We start from the raw sequence: 15,109 nt of genomic DNA, 5'->3' as shown, positions 1-15,109 counted from the left end.
AGTGTGAAGTAGGGGAGTCACTACACAGACGGAGGGTGGCGACTGGCCGTGGTTTGGGGGGACTGAGACGGCACCAACCCATGTCTAGACCACTCTTGGCGGTCCTTCCTTGCCAGGTGGGGACACGTGCTAGAGTCGCGGCTTTTCCTGTTTGGAGAAAGCCTGGGACTGTCCAGACCAGTTGGAAGCCAAGGGTAGCTGGGAGGAGGTCTGGATGTGAACCACTCTAGTGTATACAAAAGGTCTGTCTGGCTTTTTGTTGCTTTTTTTTTTTTTTCATTAGGAACAACTTACAGGGAAGTGCACTCTTTTTTTTTTTTTTTTTAAGATTTTATTTATTCGAGAGAGAGAATGAATGGGATGGAGGGGCAGAGGGAGAGGGAGAAGCAGACTCCCTCCTGAGCATTGAGCCCGATGCGGGGCTCCACCCCAGGACCCTGGGATCACGACCTGAGCCGAAGGCAGACGCTTAACCCACTGAGCCACCCAGGCGCCCCAGAAAGTGCACAGTTTTAAGTGTGCACCTGAATACGTGCATGAGAGAGGCCATCCTGACAGAGTATTCCTGACCCCCCAGGAACCCCTCCCACTCCTTCTCAGTCTGTCCCCTCGCAGAGGTGTTTCCTGTGCCCACCTGTCACTGTAGGTGCACTTCTCTGACGGCGCTACATGTCTGCCATTTGGCGTGGCTTTCTTCCCGTGGCTGCGTGGTATTCCAGCTTCTGACCACAGAACGTTGTATGTACCTGTTCTATTGTTGGTGGTCACTCATCTTGTCTCTGCTCTGTGGCTGTTACCAGTGTATTGAGCTGCTGGGGACATTCGTTTGCATGTCCTGGGGCGGGGACACGGGCCTCCTTTCTGTAAGGTAAATGACCAGGCGGGCCTTACTGGCTCGTGGGGTAGGTGCGTCGTGCAGTGGTTGGCAGATTGGTCAGGGCAACCCAGGGTTTTAGCAGAGGGGCCTCGAGGGCCTGCATGAGGGTGGCCAAGACACAGCATGGCATGTCAGTCCCCTCCTCAGTCAGAGGAGGCCCTGGAGAGTGGCGCTCTGCTAAAGGAGTCTTTGAAGAAAAGCTTAAGCTGCTGGAAAAGGTTTGGGAAAGCCTGTGGACACTCATTATCGCCCCCCAGACTTGTGGGATACTGATTTCCTGCGATCATCGCTAGACACCCTTCTGATTCGCTAGGGCCCAGAACGAGGCTTGAGACCCTGCATTTCTCTTTTTTTTTTTTTTTTAAAGATTTTATTTATTTGACAGAGAGAGACACAGCGAGAGAGGGAACACAAGCAGGGGGAGTGGGAGAGGGAGAAGCAGGCTTCCCGCCGAGCAGAGAGCCCAATGCGGGGCTCGATCCCAGGACCCTGGGATCATGACCTGAGCCGAAGGCAGATGCTTAACGACTGAGCCACCCAGGCGCCCTGAGACCCTGCATTTCTAACAAGAGTCTGCATTCTAAGAGATGTCCATATTGTGCCGGGTTGGTAAACTTCACTTTGAGTAGCGAGCCCCTAACACCCGTCCTCCCTGGCCTGGGGCTCCAGGGCCCTCCGGTGAGAGAGCAAGGGCTGAGGGCGGGAAGGTAGCAGCTCCTTTCCACCCTCTGAGCAGAGTGGGGGTGCCTAGTGGTCCAGGCCAAGAGCACCAGCCCGGCCAGGCCATGAGGCCATCGGGGACACTTCAGCTGGGCTGATGTGTTCGGGTCACTAGGGCATCCATGCTGCTGGAGGTGGGAGACAAGTGGGGAGCGAGTTCCTACAGTACCTGCGACGTGTTTGTCCCAGGTGGTGGTGAAGCCACACCGTGGCACCTCCACCATCCCCACTCCCAAATGAGCCATCTCCTGACCTCTTCTGGTCTATCCCCACCAATTTGGCCATTTGTCCATGAGGCTCAGAAGCCTGCAGGTCCAGGCGACCAGAGGAGCAGGTTGAATCAAGGGTGCAAAGGCCAACTCGAGCCCTCACAGACCTGGTGAGACAGGGCAGACCCAGCAGGTGCCTCACCACTGTGAGGCTCCCCACCCCACCTCCCCTTCCCCCGAAAATGGCCCTGGCCTGAGGACTGCAGAGCCCCCCAGCCTCTGTTTGTCAGTGTTGTCTCCTCTGTGTGCGCATGGTCCGTCACAGTCTCTCCCTTAGACCGGGAGGTCCCGGCATCTACCTGACTCTGCTGGTCGCCACCACCAGCACTAGGGTTCCCTGAAACCGGCTCCCACCCCAACAGCCCAGACTAGAGTGCTGGGGGCTCTGGACCGGGAACTACCAAGGGGACATGTGGGGAGCAGGGTGAGGCTGGCTGTCAGCTCAGGAGCCTGACTGACGGCCAGGTCCAGCCCTGGCTGGCGGCCACCGATCCTAGTGCCATCTGGTGTCCATCTGGCTGAATCAAGAGACTGGAGGGCAAGGAGGGGGTTGCCTCTGGGCCTCCTAACAGACAGCAGCTCGCTTTGCAGGGCCCCGAGGTGCTCGGCTGACCTGAGACGGCACCTTCTGCCCCCGTCAGAATTTGAGACTGGGGACGGCTCTCCCTTTCTGGCTGCAGTGAAAGGGACCCCACGGTGCATGTTCTGACCCCCCCACCCCCGCCGCTTCTGCCCCTCCAGCACAGAGCTGGCTTCTTGTGTCTCTGGAGGGACCCCAGCATCTAGAACAAGGCTCGGAGGAAGCGGGTGCACCAGGCATCCCTTCCTGGCCCTGTCCCAGGTTCCTCTCAGCTTCCAAAACATCCTGCCCAAAGCCGGTGTCCTCCAGGAGGCCACGGCCTTCGGATCCTCGTGGATGTCCCTCCCCTTGTCTGTCCCCTAGCCACGCAGCTCATCACCCATAGCCCCCACTGCCGGCTGGCGGTTCCTGCCTTGTCTCTTGAACGGCTCAGAGTAGCTCATCAGGCAGGGCCTGGTCCATAACTTCATGCAGGCGTGTAAGCCACCAACCGGGGCACAGCCTGAAGCTGCTCCTTCTCCCTCGCCTCTGCTGCCCACACTGCATCCACTGTTCTCCTGCCCCTGCCCGCCCTGCCCACGTCGAAGCACCTTCTGCCCCGGCGCCCCCGCCCAGCCTGAGCGCCGGGCCCTGTGCGTGTGGGGTTGGGGCCTCAACCATGGGAGGAGGGAGGAAGGCGGAAGAGGGATGGAGGCCCCCCACAGCCCCAGTGGGAGCTCAGGACCCCAGGACAGGGTGCTTCTCGATCCCCTCCACGGGACCAAGTGCTGACACTGGGCCTTTCCTCTTCAGTCACTGCTGTTCCTGGGGCTGGTGGCCGCCATCTGCCTGGGCCTGAACCTCATTGTCCTCACGGCTTACATGGTCTGCGTGTGCTGCTGCCGGCAGGGCGAGGCTGTGCAGACCAAGCAGCGCAACTCCTGCTGCGTCACCTGGACGGCGGTGGTGGCCGGGCTCGTCTGCTGGTGAGTGTCCCTCTGCACTGGGCTCAGGGGGTGGCTCCGGGGGTTCTCCGGTGCCCACAGGGGGGAAAGTCAGCTTGTGGGGGCCTGACTGTCTGGGCCTTCCTGGCGGTTAGCCCCTGGCCCATGACACCCCTTCCTCTCCCTCTACCACCAGCCCTCCCCCCCGCCCCCACCCAACCCCAAGTGCTTCCTCTGCTGTGTGGCCACATTCTTCTGACCAAGCTCCGGGTACCATCATGGCAGAGGCTTTCCCAGGGCAAAAGCTGTCCCTTTCCTTGCCCAGCAACAGGGGTCAGATGCACGGGGTGGTGACGGGGGTCTAGCCAGTGCCTCTGCCCTGGTGCAGTCCTGTTCAGCCGGGGGGGGGCATGCCTGGCAGCCCCGGACAGCATTCCTGGACAGAGGGGGCATCTGCTGTTTGCATCGTGGGGCCTTCCCAGCTGCTCTGCGAGGTCAGAGGAAATTTGACTGCAGTCTACATCAATTCCATTCTTCTCAAGAGATCCATAGCTCTTAGTGCCATCCGCTGGGCCTTCTGTGCTTAGGACGGCGAATGAGGGTTCCCACCCCCGTGCAAGAGCCCACATTGCCCGGGCGGTACCCACACGCTTGCTGGCTCTGGTTTTGGGAGGTGGTTGTATTGTTCTTGTTCTCATGTCTACGGAGGTTTTTCCAAAAGCCTCGGATCCAGCCTGAGATGCTCCTGGGGGTGGTCACTCTCGAAGGGTAGAGACCCTCCTTGCTAAGTGTCCCGTTGCATCCAAGATCCCACAGCGGGACTCGGCCCTCTGTCTGGGCAGCAGGATGAGAGGCAGGCGGGGCACAGCGGTGCTGGGAGTGAGGATGCCTGGGCTGTTAGCCTCACTTTGCTCCTGTGGTTTCTTCTCTGTTAGAGCATGCTCACATCCCGTCCTGCCTGCAGCGTCAGGGTCACCTAAGCCAAGATAGGAAGGAGCCAGAAGCAGGGTCGCAGTGATGCCAAAGCGCTGAGCACTAGGGCTGCGGGGGGGGTGGGGGGGGGCGGGGGGGGGTGTCATGCCGCTGGGTCCTAAATCATAAACAGAAAGGAGAGAGTTCTAGCCCAAGTCAGGAGCTTAAAGACGAGTCTGACTCCCAGCAGAGAGGACCTCCCACGAAGTAGCTGGAATAACAGCCTCCTGCTGGGGGTGGGCAGGGAGAGATGGGAGACAGTGAAGAAACCAGTAGTGCTTTCTACACAGCAAGCCCTCTCTGCATGAACTCAGATTTCTTCAAAAAATGCTGCAAATGACAGAAGAGTACTTGGGAGCAGTAAGAATGACTTTGAAGGGACAGTTCCAGTAAGTAATAATTACCGGCCGTTTCAGGAAAACTCAAAACAGAAGGAACGCATGTGGCATGATTCATTCTCTAAAATTCTGCCGGCTATTTGTGCCAGGCAAGCGAGAGCCCGCGGTAAGAAGCACAGGCACTGATTCTGCCTTCTTGTGGCTTTTGGAGAGTTGGAGAATCACACATTTGTTAGATTTGAGTAATTACAAACTAAAGAGTAAGTTTGGAGGAAAGGAACAAGCGTAAAGTCGATGGCCTACTGGAGTCGGGCATTCCTGGGTGATGGGCACCGAGATCCATAGGGTGACCAGGCAAAGGTGGGGGCAGGGTAGGAGAGATACTTCAGGCAGAAGAAAGAGGAGTGTGTGCAAAGGCCCTGTGGCAAGAGGGAGCATGGGACATTTTAAGGACCTGAAAGAAGCCAGTGTGGCTGGAGCAGAGAGGGGGTAAGGGGCTAGGGTAGGGGTGCTACAAGGGGTCTTGGGGATCAGCCGTAAGTGGAATGATTGTCAGTCACCTTCGCTGGAGTTGTGCTCAGATCAGCATGAGTTGACGGGGAGAGTCAGGGAAGGGGAGTAGAAAAGGCCGAAGTAGAGGGAGACCAGGTGAGATTGGGGGGATTGGGAGGGCGTGTTAGCTCTGATAGTAAGGATCCCGGAGAAGAGGGGAGATTCAGTCCATAGAAGAAAGTCCCAACAGCAGGTTCCCCAAACGGCCAAAGGTACAGGAGGAGAGCTCCTTTTGCCCTTCTATTTGGGAGACAGAATTTTATACCTGGGAAAGATATTCTATCTTATGCCTCAAACAGAATGGTCTGTGTGGCCCAGGTGGACCGATGACACCTGGAGGGAGCTAGGAGGCCCGCATTAAACAGCCGGGGCGACTTCTGGTCTTGGAAGACCAGGTGCCCTCCTGGGCCAGCTCCGATAAATCCAGACTAGGGGAAGGCGGAAAGTGAGAATACCTCCAGTCTCAAAAACAGGGCAAGGGTTGGGAAGGCTTTGGCTTGATGCTGAATCCTCAGAAAACACTAGATCATGACACAGAGAACTAGAGGAGAAGGTTATAAACACAAGGAGCAAACAAGAGGTATTTTTCAGAGCATAATAAAAATTTTTAAAAAATAATAAAGTCACTAAATAGAAAATCATAGAACTACAGTTCATCTCACGTACGAGCATCTCAGCTGGACGTGAGGTCCCATTGGGTGCTGTGGAGAAACACCAAATGGACAGTGGTGCACTTAAGTGGATTCAAAGCCAGTTGAACATTCTGGTTGAATGCACAGAATACGTAGTGGGACACCAGAACGTAGCCAGTGCGTGTGCATGTCTGTGTTATACACAAGAAGCACGGAAGAACCTTGTTTTAAAATAAATGCACATGCTCAGAGCACGTGGCTACAGTGGCGCGGAGGAGGGGTGCTTACCTACTCTGATAACAGGCACCCTGAGTGACTCTGTCCTGCGCTCCACGAACCACTTCTCGAGAAACACTGAGCTCGGGGCCCAAGCCCACTGTGGGAGAAGATTTCTCTAAAATCTCCTGGGGGTTCCATCCTAGAGCCTTCCTCGTGAACAAAAAAAGAAAACATGCAAGTGTGTGTGCACGTGTGCATTCATCTCTCCCCCCCTCCGAAGTTAGTGTTCTGGGTGAAGAGTCAGGAGGCGGCTTAGTGAGCCTCCAGATGCATGTCCCCTCCCGCCCCCCGGCCCCGGTGGCGCACGTCAGATGAAATACAGCAGATGATGTAGGCGAGATTCGAGATGATTTGTCCAGGCTGGAATGTTGGATGAAAACCAACCCGATGCAGTTTCACAGGGATAGATTTAAAAGTTCTGCTTTTGCTTAAAACAAAACAAAAATGAGTGCAGCGCTACAGGAAGGAGGACAGGCTGGGCTTGGCAGCAGTTCCTGTGAGGAGACCCAGGGGTGTTGTAGACCATGGGGTCAGCAGGGCAGAGAGGGGGTGCCAGGGCTTAGCCCCCAGTGCTCAGAGCTGGATGGACACCTGGCCATGGGGGCCTCACCCAGAGTGACAGTGACCGATTGGAGGAAGGTTTGAACCTCGTGGACAGCGATGACAGGGACCGCGGTCTGAAGGGCACACGTGTGACTTGGAGAGCAGGAGGGAAGGGGGACAGGGAGCCACATTCTGTCGTCTGAGGGGCATCCCGCAGAATTTGAGGCTTCTTTTGGGATGCCCCCAAAGACAGTCAAGAACCAGGAGGTAGGCTTCAGCTCCTTGGAGGAAAGAACTTTCTACCAGTATGGCAGGCCAACCTCATGGGTGGTGTGGGGAAGCAGGGGGAAAGGGTAGAGAATGGAGGGGGAGTCCCCAGCTCCCGGAGGTTTCAGGAGAGACCTCGGTGGTCCCCGCGCCTCCCATTGACAGTCACCTGGGGAGCTGGTGAAGGTACAGGTCCCAGACCTACTGCAGCAGAATCCCAAAGGCCCCGCCAGCGGTCTCCCCCCCCCTTCGGAGGTGCTGGACTAGAAAACAGGAGTATTATTCCCAGCCCAAAAGAAATGTGCTGTGGAGCTAGTCACCCAGGCCAGGGACAAGGTGGCCATGAACCTTCACCCCTACCCCCTGGGTCACCTGCCAGAGCTCCCTCCCCTCCCATACCCCCAGGACAGAGCTCCTTAGTCAAAAACTCACTTTTCCATGGATGTTTATGGCAGCTTTATGCATAATCACCAAAACTTGGAAGCAACCAAGATGCCCTTCAGTAGACGAATGGGTAAATAAACTGTGGTCCATCCAGACAGTGGAATATTATTCAGCGCTAAAAAGAAATGAGCTATTTGGCCATGAAAAGATATGGAGGAACCTCAAATGCATATTACTCAGTGAAACACACCAGTCTGAAAAGGCTCCATACTATGATTCCAACCATCTGACATTCTGGGAAAGGCAAAACTCTGGAGGCAGTGGAAAGATCAGGGGTTGTGGGAGAGGGAGGGATGGAAAGGTGGAGCACAGATTTTTAGAGCAGCAAAACTACTCTAGGATACTCTAACGGTGGATGGGTGCCACACATTTGCCCAAACCCACGGAATGTACCGGACCAGGAGTGATCCTTAGGGTGAACCACAGACTCTGGGTGATAATGACGTGTCCGTGAAGGTGTATCAAGGTACCAAATGTACCGGTGTGGTGAGGAATGGTGGGAACGGAGGCGGCTGTTAGGGCGGCAGGGAGTGTATGGGAAATCTCTATACCTCTGCTCAACTTTGCTGTGAATCTAAAACTGCTCTAGGGGTGCCTGGGTGGCTCAGTCAGTTAAGCATCCGACCCTTCATCTCAGCTCAGGTCTTGATCTCAGGGCTTTAAGTTCAAGCCCTGCATTGGGCATGCTGAGCATGCAGCCTACTTAAAATAAAAAATAAAACTGCTCTAAAATATACTGTATTTAGAACAACAACGAGCAACTTTCTCTTCTGCGTGTCACTTCTAACTTTGGGGTCTTGCCTGTAGTGCTGCAGTGGGCGTTGGTTTCTATGGAAACAGTGAGACAAACGACGGGGTGTACCAGCTGATCTACTCCTTGGACAACGCGAACCACACCTTCTCTGGGATAGACGAACTGGTAAGGCGCACGGGCAGCAGTGGGCCGGGCCAGCACAGCCTGTGAGGTCAGTGTGCTCAGAACAAGGGCCCCAGTCACCTCCCAACCAGCTTGGCCCCGGGGTGGGGTGGGGGAGTGGACTGCCCTTGAGGTTGCAATTGGTCCTGCTGGGAGTAAACAGGCGATTTCTTTCTTTTTTTTTTTTTTAAAGATTTTATTTATTTATTTGAGAGGGAGAGAATGAGAGACAGAGAGCACAAGAGGGAAGAGGGTCAGAGGGAGAAGCAGACTCCCTGCCGAGCAGGGAGCCCGATGTGGGACTCGATCCCGGGACTCCAGGATCATGACCTGAGCTGAAGGCAGTCGCTTAACCAACTGAGCCACCCAGGCGCCCCTAAACAGGCGATTTCTGCTCTTCAGGCAGGGAGGGGTGGTGAGGACAGGGCTGAGGACCAAAGGGGAAAGTCGGACTGGGTCCTGGGGGGACCTGGGAGCGGCCATGGAATCCAGCTGTGTGGACTTGGGGAGGGCCGAGCACTTCCCCATTTGTCCCAGGGGAGCCTGAATGTGGAAAATCAGCCCCAGGGTGCGTTCTGTTCACGTCATGGCTACATATGGAGTATCGTGGGGTCCAGACAACGTCAAGGTGCAAAAGTCTTCAAAACCAAGTGAAACACCCTGAGGGGTGGTACGGCGAGGTGTCGTCCGGGCTCTGGCTCCCGGCTGGGGGCTCAGGGCGGCGGATTGTGCCGGCTGGCCAGAGGGACCAAGTGGTGGGGATTGGGGTTTTCTCAAACACTGACCTTGGCCCCCCCAGGTGCTTGTCACCTTCGCCATCAGCAGCAGGTGTTTTTGGCCTGTTTCCAGGTTGACCCTGTGCCTACAGGAGCTGGGCTCCAATGGAAAAGGCAAAGGGCAGTTTTCAGGGAAGCCGGTCCTTGGACATCCACACTGTTTCCCGTTCCTTCTGGACCAGTTCCCCAGCCAGGGGGAGGGGGAGAGGGGGCCTCAGCAAATGGCCAGTTTGTGTCATTGGGCAGCCTCAAGCACAGAATCCAGCCCCAGCCAGAGCATTTGGACATTGCCCTGGTACTTGCTAGAAGAGGATTCTGGAAGACAATTTGACCTCATTGCCCCCTCCTTCTCCCTAAGCTCCTCTAAGGCTTTAATCCGTCAGCAGTCCTGGAGTGGGGGTGGGGGGCACACCGTAAAGAGATAGTCCTGCTGCTCCTCAGCACCCAGGAAGGCTGCCGATGGGGCTCTGGCCTCAGAGAGAGAGCCCTTCTGGGGAGCGGAAGGTCACAGGCCAGACCGGGGCCCACCTGTCCTGCAGCACTTGTCTGCTGGTACCCATCGCTGGGACACTGAGTCATGCAGACACTGGGCGGAGGCAGCTCTGCGGGGCGACGTGGGGGCAGCTGGGATGGGGGGCTGAGGGCAGCCTTGAGCCTGAATACAGCCTGACCAGCCCTGGAGGCATGGGGGGACATACCCTCTGGGCGCCCCGCCCCACCTCTGCCCTCCGGGAAGGGGCTCTGACCTCTAGGCTCTGCCTCCCGCTCTCCCTCCATCTACCAGCACCAGACCCCCTAGAGGAGGAACCCAGCTCTGAAAGGAGAGAGTCCCCTGCCTGGGGAACCCCCAGAGCCATGACCTGCACTGCTTACCTGGTGACCACCATAAGGAATGGCGCTTGTCTCCCCGAAGGACTAAGGAGAGAGAGAATCCCAGAGCCATCCTCATGGAAAGTTTGAGTTCTTTGTGTCCTATCCCAGGAGATGAGAATGTACAGAGAAACAGCTAGAACAAGCCCCTAGGCTGGCCCATCCGCCGTAAGGGCTGAGTGCTCCAGGCCAGGTCTGGACATTCCAAAGCAAGCCCCACGTCTCCAAACTCTCCCATGTTCCCAAAGGGAAGGGTTCTATGTTTCCCTAGATGTCAGCCCCCTCATTATCTCTGCACCATTTCTGAAAGTCAGGAGTCCCAGGGTTTTGTGATGGTCCAGCCAGCTAGGAGCTGCCTCCCTCCTGGCAATCACCATGGCCTGCCTCCTCTGGGTGAGCCAGGCATTTTCCCCCCACAGAGAGGCAGGGCTCTGGGCCCTTGCTGGGACCTGTGAGGCCAGTTTGGGCCTCGGGGTGGGCACCCAACACTCTGGGTCCCAAGGGCTGCAAGGGAGGCAGCAGATTTTGGAGGGTTCCCCAGATCCCAGGGGTGAAGGCCAAACACCAGAGAAACGATGTTCGATAAGATAATGTCGGTGAGAGTGCCTGGTAATCTACAAAGTCCCCCCAAGTGGGGGTGACTCTGACATTGTGTAGGCCCTTACCAGAATTACTATCATTATATGTGTTCCTATAATTGCCCTGAAGGAGACAGGAGGCTTGGGCTGCTGGGGCGTGGGGAGGGCAGGACCCGGCAGACAGGTCAGAGTCAGGTGGGCCCTTCAGGGTTCCCCATCCTGGACCAGAAACCCCACCACCTGCCGCCTTGCACCCTGAGGGCCCCGGTGGGTGGGGGCCGCCGCTCCAGGCTCAGGCACGCCTGGCAGCGTTCTGGATCAGCTGCACACTTTGATTTGGGGGGTCAGAAAGGGTCATTTGGGAGTGCCAAGTGGGTCCTTTGGTCCACTGTCCCCCATCCACCTCCCCCCCATCCGTGAAGGGGGCCTGGGCTCTGGGGAGTGACTCACTCAGGGGACCAGGCATACCTCTAACCCCTCAGGGTCTTGGGTTAAGATAAGGGCCTCAGGAGGTTGGCTAACTCAGATCTGAGCTACATGGTCCAGTGGCCAGCGTGGCTCCTCTGGGCTCTCCCGGGAGAGCCAGCAGTAAGCCTGTGGGCAGCCCTTGGGTGAGGAATCTGGGGCACCGGGACGTTGCGTTTCTGTCGCAGGGTTGGAAGCTAATGTGCTCTGGAGCAAGAACCCGAACCCAGGTGTTCTGGTCTTCGCCCTTCCCTTCAGGATCTGAGATGGGGGCCCTCCCCAAACCGGCAGAGCCTCCATTACCCCTTTGTCCCCTGGTATGGCTGCCCTTCTAGAAAACCTCAGTAAGTGGAGAAGCTTCCTCCACACCTGGAGGTTTTCAAACTTGAGTGTGTATCCGAACCCCTGGAATGCCTGATAAACACAGATCGCTGGGCCCTCCCCAGAGTTTCTGGTTCTGTGGGTCTGGGACAGGACCGCACTTGAAGGACCACTCTTCCATCCTGTGGGGACAAGAGCTTCCACACCTGCTTGCTCGCCCCACTCCCACCCCAGCCTGAGTCGCTGAGCTGTCCCTCTTGTGCACAGAGCCCTTCCCCAGGGGGAGAACTCTCCCCCATCTCCGGGGCCGCCCTGTCTCTTGGGGGCTCCGTGTAACCCTCTGAGGAACAGCGGTGGAGTGGGGAACAGGGTACTATAAGTAGATCAATGTTGTGGTTTTAGTGTGTGTGTGTTTGTTCCCTTGGGGAGGACCTCAGGAGGGAAAAAGGGCCTGGCAGAGGTTTATTGGCTTTCATTTTTTTTCAAGGAGAGATTTAAGAAATGAAGAAGTTAAAATTGTAGAGCTAGGGAAGGAGAAGTCGTCTTGCAGAAAAAGTTTACAGATCACTGTTAGCAGCCCTTTGCTCTAAAGTTCATCGTATATAATACAGGAATATAAAAAGATCCTGATCTCAGCACTTAGGAACAGTGCCTTTTGGAGCAATGGTCATAAAGCACTTATACACTGATCTTATTGAACTGAAAGGAGAGTTGATTGGGGTGATCGAGAACCTGCTTTTATATCTTTTTTTCTTCCGCGTGAAGCTAGAAGCGGCCCAACCTAGAGTATTTCTTAGTCCTTACCCAGCTTGGAAGAACCGAGAACAAGCCGGAAAATGGAACAAGCTGCTGACATTGAAAAAACAAAGCAAAACGGAACAAAGAGAACCATTCTCTTTTCTGGAACTGGGCACCCGCCGAGGAGTACAGATGTGAAAAGCCACAAAGTTGCCCTCGAGTCTCCCTAACGCACCAGCATTGGTCACAGGGAGTGTCGTCTCATCGGCCTCTCACCAGGCTGTCCGTGGGAAGCTCCTGCCCTTCAGTGGCATTTTATCTTCCTTCCAGACCCAGGGGACGATGAGCGCACACTCCTCCGCCTTCCAGCCGGTGGTACTGGTCAGTTTGGCGCGACAGTTTCGACAACAGAGCCTTTCCTCCCCTTGCTGCCGACACATGGGCTCCAAGCAGGCTTGGAGGGGCGAGCTTGGGGTTCCCAGGCCGCGTCCCGGGGTCCGGCGGGGACCCTGCGTCTGGGCTGTTTGGAAGCACCTTCCCAGGACCAGGCCCTCCTGGGGCTCCCTGTTGGAAAGCCAAGGACAGTCACTGCCTGCTTCCTTCCCTCTGTACCCTTGGAAAGAAAGTTGCTTCCTTCCTTCTGGAGTGCCCAGCTCCAGGCCCTTGCGGCCCAGCCAAGGGTGGGAGCCCATCCATCCACCTGGCAGGACGGCCGTGCAGAGGGGGGGGCGGCGTGAGCCCCCAGAGCAGGCGCTGATTTCCTCCTGCCACACGTCCAGGCTCTTCGGAGGCAGGATCGGTCCTTCTGTGTCATTTCAAAGTGTCATTGTTCAGGCTTCACGCAGGCTCCGGATGCCGGGAGCTGTTGCTAGGTCCACAACAGAGCCTTTCTCCTGGGAGGCGTTGAGAAATCCCATTGTGGGAACAGAAGGTCAGGCAGCAACAGAGGAACTTCGCCGTTAAACATTCTATCCCTCCGTCTGAAAAAGAATTTCTAATCCAAGGTGTTTCAGGTTTTAAGGAATCTTCAAGGAAGCAAAAACAGATTCTCCTGTTTGTTTCCCCATCTGGGAGCCTGGGTCCTGGTTAAGACCAGATAGGGCCTGTGTCCTCCCCGCCCCCCCCCCCCCCGCCTCCCCCGGATGCCGGGGGACCTCAGGGCCTCTGTCCTCCTGCAGCTTGCAGGCCTTCCCCTCCAGAGTTAGAGATAGGGTATGTACCACCCTGGCTTCCTCCCCCCATGGAGGCCAGATTCACAACCCCGGCCCCTCCACAGGTATCTGGAACCACCCAGAAGATGAAGGTGGACCTCGAGCAACACCTGGCCCGGCTCAGTGAGATCTTTGCCGCCCGGGGTGATTATATCCAGACGCTGAAGTTCGTGCAGCAGATGGCAGGCAATGTCATTGTCCAGCTCTCAGGGCTGCCGGTGTGGAGGGAGGTCACCACAGAGCTGACCGAGCTGGCTGACCAGACTGGCTACGTGGAGTACTATAGGTGAGGGGCCAGAGGGTGGCCAGCGGGTCTGTCCCAGCCTGTGTCTTAGGGCCCAGGCAGGGCCTAAATGAGCCATTCCTGAGACAGAGGAGTCTGTATGCTGAACGGTGGGCATGTAGAACTGCGTCCCTGTGCAGGCAGGCCCCAGAGACCCAGAAAGGGGCAAAGGAGTGGTGACGTGCCAAGACCCCAGTTGGAGAGGCTAAAGCTGGCCTCCAGGGACCCCTCCGTGACCAGCATCCGCCATGGCTGGTGCTGGGGCAGATGCTAGTGGTATACAGGGTTGGGGGGGCAGGATTCCCTCCCCTGCAGACTCAGCCACAGGGGTGCAGGGGGTCAGGGGGACGGTGGCCTATTTGCCTGCATGGAGCGTCCCCTGATGGCAACTTTGTAGCAAACCCAGAGGTGCCCCAGCTTCACTTAGGTAGAAGCCTAAGGGACGGGAGGCTGAGGGGCACCACCCCACCTTTGCCATACTCAGAAATGCAAACTCACACCTCCATAACCTCTGGGAGTCTGTGTACATCTTCCCTGCCTCCCCATTCCCCAGACCCCATCCCAGGTGAAGGCGCTGGACACAGGTAAGCTGACCAGGGACCGGCTGCCTCCTTCCATGTGCAGGATCTGGTGAGGGTCGTTCTGGGGCGAGCCAAGGAAGGAGGCAGCAATCTGGGCTTTCGGGGCCTCCTGGCCAAAGGGGGACTTACCCTCCTGGAGTGCGGGTCTCTCTGCCGCCAGGGCCCAGCGCCTTGCACGGAGGGAGGGGGGCCTGGGGAGGAAAGGATAAATGAGTCCTGAAGAACAAGTATCAGCTCTTTGGACCCACCCCCTCCCCCAAATGCATGGTTCCCCTTCAAGCCATTAGCAAAGATCAGAGCCTTTACCAGCCCTGTTGCACAATTTACTCTGGTTTTCTGGATTCATTTCTCCTCTATGAGAAAACCCCACCCCAGGCTGACTAATAAGGACACAAAGGAAATGCTTCTGGTGGGACCCCAACTTGTCCAGGGCTCTCCCTTCCTCTCGGGGAGGATAAAGTTGGACCTTGGCAAGGGAAGCACATGAAGTCAGTCCCCAGCTCTGGCTGGCGCTCCCACCCCTCGGCTCTGCAGCCCATCCAGCCCCTGCATGCCCAGGATGTCACGGATCCAGCTTCCCACCAGATTTTTTTTTTGCTCACGTTCAAAACTGCCTTTCTGCCTGGCAACAGAAACTCCCGACTCTGAGGACGGGCTGTGACTCGTGACCTAAAACAGGGGCATCTGATTAGTCCTGTGATCTGACGGCCGTTCATTGTCTGAGCACTTGGAACCTTGGTCCGGGGGGTCGGGGGCAGGTGGAAAGTGGGTGTCCGTGTTGACCCTGCCTTTCTCTGTGAGTGGACCTGGAGCGGGACCGTGTATACTTAAGGACCTCACGTGGGCATTAGACACCAACAAAAATGAAATAAGTCAGAATTTACGTATCAAAGGGGACTTATTTTAGGGTGATTTCATTAAAAATGGGAGGAAGGGTGGTGACAAAGCCTAACTGCTGTTTTAGTGTGGGTGAC

At 56.5% G+C, this 15,109-nt stretch overlaps 1 protein-coding gene across 1 annotated transcript in view; it reads left to right on the top strand.

Moving 5' to 3' along the window:
- Window positions 1–15,109, top strand: part of TTYH2 (tweety family member 2) — a 36,142-nt gene that overhangs the window by 4,726 nt on the left and 16,307 nt on the right. The window contains exons 2-4 of the mRNA XM_028112796.2: window positions 3,239–3,411; window positions 8,204–8,315; window positions 13,337–13,557. Coding sequence (XP_027968597.1) covers window positions 3,239–3,411; window positions 8,204–8,315; window positions 13,337–13,557 — 506 coding nt within the window. The remainder of the gene's footprint in view (window positions 1–3,238; window positions 3,412–8,203; window positions 8,316–13,336; window positions 13,558–15,109) is intronic.

Source organism: Eumetopias jubatus, unplaced genomic scaffold (assembly GCF_037043125.1).
Source record: "Eumetopias jubatus isolate StellerSeaLion01/CBP00866 unplaced genomic scaffold, mEumJub1_p1.0 scaffold_10, whole genome shotgun sequence".
NCBI lineage: Eukaryota > Metazoa > Chordata > Mammalia > Carnivora > Otariidae > Eumetopias > Eumetopias jubatus.
Note: the sequence above shows the minus strand (reverse complement) of the source record. Positions and strands in the feature narration are given on the sequence as shown.